The 5,910-nt window shown below is 35.3% G+C and overlaps 1 protein-coding gene across 4 annotated transcripts; it reads left to right on the plus strand.

Annotated features, from left to right (window-relative positions):
- The first annotated feature begins 1,528 nt into the window (after nucleotides 1–1,528).
- On the plus strand, nucleotides 1,529–5,684 carry LOC128188491 (uncharacterized). Of its 4 annotated transcripts, none has more exons than XM_052859578.1 (4): nucleotides 1,529–1,682; nucleotides 4,302–4,429; nucleotides 4,682–4,816; nucleotides 4,918–5,684. In XM_052859578.1, exons 2-4 carry the CDS (start codon nucleotides 4,381–4,383, stop codon nucleotides 5,304–5,306), a joined length of 573 nt encoding a protein of 190 aa, XP_052715538.1. In that variant the 5' UTR covers nucleotides 1,529–1,682; nucleotides 4,302–4,380; the 3' UTR covers nucleotides 5,307–5,684. The 4 variants fall into 4 exon arrangements, with proteins under 4 accessions (XP_052715538.1, XP_052715556.1, XP_052715548.1 ...); XM_052859596.1 differs by lacking the exon at nucleotides 1,529–1,682 and adding an exon at nucleotides 2,018–2,267; XM_052859588.1 differs by lacking the exon at nucleotides 1,529–1,682 and adding an exon at nucleotides 2,018–2,190.
- The last annotated feature ends 226 nt before the right edge of the window (nucleotides 5,685–5,910 follow it).

Raw genomic sequence — 5,910 nt, forward strand, 5'->3', positions numbered from 1 at the left:
CTTTTATTTGTTTACTTACAGTCATCTAAATTTCATCCTTTTACTTTAACTAAATGAGCGTTTGTGTAATTTATTTATCCAATATCCAGTAAAGTTTTTCTCTCATGTTTCTGTGTCACATTAAAACCGATTTAAAAATTTATTGAGATGTATTAATTAATATTGATGAACACATATTCCTTTTGATTTGAAAAGAGCAAAGTTGTTGAAAAGGAAAATATTTGAGATTTATATCAACCAATATGTAAAGACTTTATCAAATAAATTACTTTACAAAGTCATTCTAGTCGATCATTTGATTCTATATTTACTAACATAGGACCAAAATATCGACTCGGTCATTTTTCCACCTCAATATAACTTTTCCTAGATAAGGTGTGGACTTTTATACTTTAAATAAGGAATAAGGAATCATTTTTGAGTACTATGAGGTGATAATTTCGGTCGGGTGTGATCAAATCCAATAAAGCCCGAAGGGCTTTATGATAGATTTGATCACAACCCGACCGAAATTATCATCTCATAATATTCAAAGAATGATTCCTTATTACTTATATTTATATAATTTTAGGCCATCGTACGTTTATGTATTTAAATATTAATAGGCAAACTCCGCTGGCGCCTCGATTTGGCGTCATTTGTATTATGGGTTATATAGTACAAAATCGATACGTAGTGTTATCACAGGCAAAGACACTGGAAAATGTAAATATAGGAATATGAGCAGCAATTTTCATGTTTAATTTTTTTTTACGAAAATGTTTTTTCTTTTAAAATGACAAAAAATCAGGTTTTAAACATCTGAAAGCTGTATTTATTTTTGTGGGAAAGGCCGTTAAGAAGCCTTTGTTGGAGCAAAATTGAATTATTCTCGTCCTGTAAAAAAATTTATTTGCTACATATTCCTTATGAGAGAAATCTTTCTTCTGACAAAAATTAATGAATTTTTCAAACTTTATTTACCAAAAAAGTTTAAGTTACATGCAGACTTAGCATACTAGCATATTTTTTAAGCAAAATAAAATTCAAAAAAATACAGCTTTAAGTAGCTTAACAAGAAATTTTGCGTACTGTAAAATCTGTAAGTGTTGGGGGTGGGAGTGAGGTGTTGAAATAAAAACTAAATATAATACATATAACATGGAACTACGTTACAGAAGCACCGTAAGTAAATAAAAGAAAGAGACACGTTTTTTTATGAATTTAAAATTGAAAGAATAATCATTGTATGGATATAGAAAAATCTATATTTAAATGAAAAACTAACTAATTATTCTGAAGTCTAAAATTGTTTCAGTTAAATAATCTTAAATAACGTCTATGTAAAAATCAAGGTTAAATCGAATTCTTTGACTCATACGATATATACTGCGTCGTATAGCGACATACGTATGCTTTATTTACGCATTTTACTCTGTATTGAGTAATATTCCTGCATATTTTTTCATTGATTTGAACATAACTGGTTGCACTATAAAGCTGTGGTTTACTTTTTTTCGAAGCAAACCCATCTAAGGCCCACACCTTGTATCCGGCAAGATTTGTTAAACACTAAACCGGATGTTTTTAAGTGTTTTAAATAAGCCTCAAAACGTTCATTTTCAATTTTTAGGGCCGTGGATAAGAAACTTTTCAGGCGGAATTTATCTCCAGGCTTTAGGCTAGAATCATCCAGAAACCAAGTGAGTGGCATCAAAATATGGTTTTAGTTCTGTTGACGATTTTTTACCCGAGTATTGTGAGTCAGGCAGAAATTAAGACATGTAAACAACAAAGTGAAAATACGTGACTCTCTCTCTCTCTCTCTCTCTCTCTCTCTCTCTCTCTCTCTCTCTCTCTCTCTCTCTCTCTCCCACCCACAAAGAAATTATTTTCGTGTATATGACGTCGCGCAGCCACTTGTGTGGAGGTGTTAGACAGTCGTCTTTAGAAGAAACATAGAGTGGGAAGGGGGGGGGGGGGTAATAATCAGTATATCCCTTTGACCTTGACCAGACACAAGAGGAACGGGTCGTAATCATGCCCCTTGGGGTCTCCCTACCATTGACAGTAATCTGGCCGTGCAGTAAATTTAATGATCTTACTTTTTTCTACGTGTCCTACGCAGCATCGATCGACATTCCTCTGATATCTAGCCCATTTATTTATCAGGGATCCGATGGTGACATTCATGGCCCGTATTATTCTCATGTAAGTTGAAATATTTCTTGGATATCACGCCAGGTTTCGTAACTACTGTACTGAGGTATACATAGAAACGCGTACCGGTATGTATTTATGCCGTTACAATCATTATAAACAGGCAAATTAAAAGTAGGTCTCTCTCTCTCTCTCTCTCTCTCTCTCTCTCATTGATCAAACCATTTGTAAATAAATATGAATCGTCGTAAACATAAATACGTGAAAGTAAATTGAAAAATTTGAATCATTCTATGTGTGTACTGGAACTTATAACAGTGGATGTTATGTGTATGTACATGTAAGTATGACCTTATACTTTTAACATCCACCTGTGGTAAATTTTATCAGTTAAACCATTAAGAAGAGATCTTTCCATTTCTAGCCTATTTCTGTTGTTTAAGTATATTTTTAATATTATGTGTAAACTGGTTTGGTGTTTACTGTTTTGAGACGTTTTGTGCATACCTGTGTCGCATGGATAATTGTAAGACGAGTTTTATGATTTACGGTTTATGATCACTAACTAACATTAAATCCTCGTGTTACGTTATCGTTAGATGACTATGACTCTCTCTCTCTCTCTCTCTCTCTCTCTCTCTCTCTCTCTCTCCCTCTCTCTCTCTAGATTCCGGGGTATCCCAGTTGATTGTCTAGAGATTATTCTATTGCGCCGTTGTTTATTTGTTGGCCGAGGTTCTGGCCTTGATGTAATGTTAAGGAAATTTCACATATCTCGTTGGAAACAATCCCAATAAACATAATCCACACGACCCAATGGCTAACTGCGTTTTTTTTTTAACGAAATTGTCCCCATTTTGTACTTACCAGTTTTAACTCATTAGAACCTAAGGTTCATGTGAGCTTTTCTGATCACTTGCTGCACGTCGTCCATCCGTCTGCCCGTGAGTCCGTCCGCCTGTCCGTGAGTCCACCCGTCTGTCTGTAATCTGTTAACAGTTATTACTTCTTCTCTAGAACCACTAAGCCAGATTTAACCAAACTTGGCACAATTTTTAAAGCATCTTTATTGGAAGGGGAATCTTATTTATTAAATAAAGGGTCAAACTTTTTTAAAAGTGGAGAATATCAAGAAACAATGAAAATAAGATTTGTGGCTTTAGAAAATCCTCTTCTCAAGAACCAATGTTACCAGAAATGCAAATATTTACATAAAAGCTTCGATCCATAGTGAAGATTGTAAATTGTTTTAACCCGGACCAATCGGTTCAAAGTTCAACATAGAAATATACTGGAGAAAATTAAGCCAATCTTAGTTTGTAAGTCGGGTATATCATACAACCATTTTATACAGAATTAGGTCATAGTTAGTATGTTGAGTTGATGCATCTGTAAACTTAAAAGTGATGTGGCCCATGGGCCTCTTGTTTGTTGTTTTACATCTGAATTTCTTTCTCTAGAACCAGTAGGCCAGTTTTGCAAAATTAGATATAGTAATTGAAGTCTTTTATTAAAAAAAAATATACGTATTCTTTTAAATTATAAATGATGAAAATTTGAATGGTGATTCTTAAATCCAATATTAGAGTATAATAGCTGAATCAACTGAAAACATTTACATAACATGCTACAACAATATGGGTATTTTGTGTTTATGTTATTTGTCTTTTGTTGCAATTCTCTCTGTTTTTATGTCTGCATGAACCACCAAAATAGGGCCTATAAGGCAATGTTTGCTGCCTTATCTAATAAAAATTTTGTAAAATGTTAAATGAACATGTTAAATGAACATGTTAAAATATGTTCATATCAAACAGACCACCAATTAAAGCATTCCATTGTTTAATGCAAACTGATGTTTGTTAAATCTATCACAAAAGACACTTCATAATATTTGATTTACTTAATTTATCTAAGTTTTAAATAATGAGAATTGATGAGGGTATTACTTCATCTTTTTATCACCAGTAATTTTGCAAGAATTAATATATATAATAGCACAATGTATAAAACGGCGTGCTTAAAACATCGATAAACTTTGCTACTTGACAAATGACATTTCCATCAGTCATCACATTAATAAAGCCTGGTATCTATCAAGAGAAATAAACTGCGTTTAAGTCTGCATATTAGAACACTAATAACATGTCTGCATTGGTCAGGACGGCATCACTGTGAGGATGCAGTCTCCCCTGGGCCGCAGGTCGACATGCAGCACCAGACACTGGCTTCTTTAACAACATGCAGTTTAAATGGAACAATGGGACATCGTCTGTGACCTCCGTCCCAGGTGAGAATGTGATAACAGGTTAAATGTCATGGTCATGATTTTGGTCATTTTTTAAAATTGCAATGCTTTAGAAATGCATTTCAAATTTACTGACCACGTAGAAACCAAATTAAGTCAACTATACAGACCATGTAACCAATAATGCAATACTATCTGCATCTATCTTTAGTACATCTTTTCTTTTACCATGTCTCATTACTATGCTGAAATTATTTGTATGACCATTGCCTTACCTTGACCTTTGATTTCCAGAGACCACGAGGAACCCGTCCTTTGATGACGTGCTTGTGTTTGTGTTGGTGTTCGTGTCTGCTCTAGTGGTCATCTTCATCGTGTGTAGTGTCTACAAAGTCAAACTGTGGTACAGGGGTCAACATGGAGGTACAGGTAAGGCATGGTTACTTGGATCGTCATTTATTTATGAGCACGTGTAATAGTGTCGGTATGTATATGAATTACATTTGTATGTCACGTACCGTGTGTTGTAGGTACTGCTGGCGGTGAATCCGATCAGACTTACGCAGACGACCCCCCTCCTTACCCAGGGAAGATGTCCCGAACGAACATCAATTATCTCCCTTCCTATAACTCTGCCCTCCAAATGTCCTCCTTGTCGGGTGGACAGGCTGAGGAGACTACGAACAGACCCGAAGGTATCCGAAAGGACCAAAATGAAACGTCACTGACGGTTCTATCATTATCAGCCAATGGGTCGCAATTAGCAATACCCGTGACAGAGGAACCGAGAGCCATTTCTCCTGTAAGACATAACAGTAGACTTCAGTCTATAACGGAAGAGAACACACCACGACTTCCGGTTATAGAGGTATCTGACGTGTCGTCAGAATCTCGATCGCCTGCCGTGTTCATGCTGTGATGTGCCGCATAATCGATAGGAAAAGTGTGTAAAAATTAAACCATCATCAACTTTTAAAGCCTTTACAACAGGAATAGGATAATTCTTAAAAGGAACATGCCATAAAGATAATCCACCCCCGAGGAGTATAATGTGAATATCTTAACCTTAATCAATTGCTGGATCTAGTCATAGTCTTTCTATAACGTCGGTCCAGGAACATTTGTGATATGGTCGATGAAATCCGATGTTATTTAGCCGTCAATATTGCATTGTGATACCTGTTTTGAGAAACAACAATATCGCCTCGACGTTGTTCGTAATGATAACACTGAATTGGATATTCTATACTTTACATTATGTTAATATTTTTTTGAATAAAACACATTTCCATAGATATAGATCATCGATCATTCGACCGGTTTACTAGAAGAAAATCTAAGGCATGCAAGGCCTCTGAGAATACTCATGTTCAGTGTGCAAGTTCTCTGTTTTATACCCCTCAGCTGATAGTCGGTTCATCTTGATATTTGGACTGCGACCTTTACCGAATCTTAGGACCATCCTTTATGATTTATGACTAGAATTTTGATCTTGAACTCCGCTTGTCGATATTTATAAATAT

Source organism: Crassostrea angulata, chromosome 1 (assembly GCF_025612915.1).
Source record: "Crassostrea angulata isolate pt1a10 chromosome 1, ASM2561291v2, whole genome shotgun sequence".
NCBI lineage: Eukaryota > Metazoa > Mollusca > Bivalvia > Ostreida > Ostreidae > Magallana > Magallana angulata.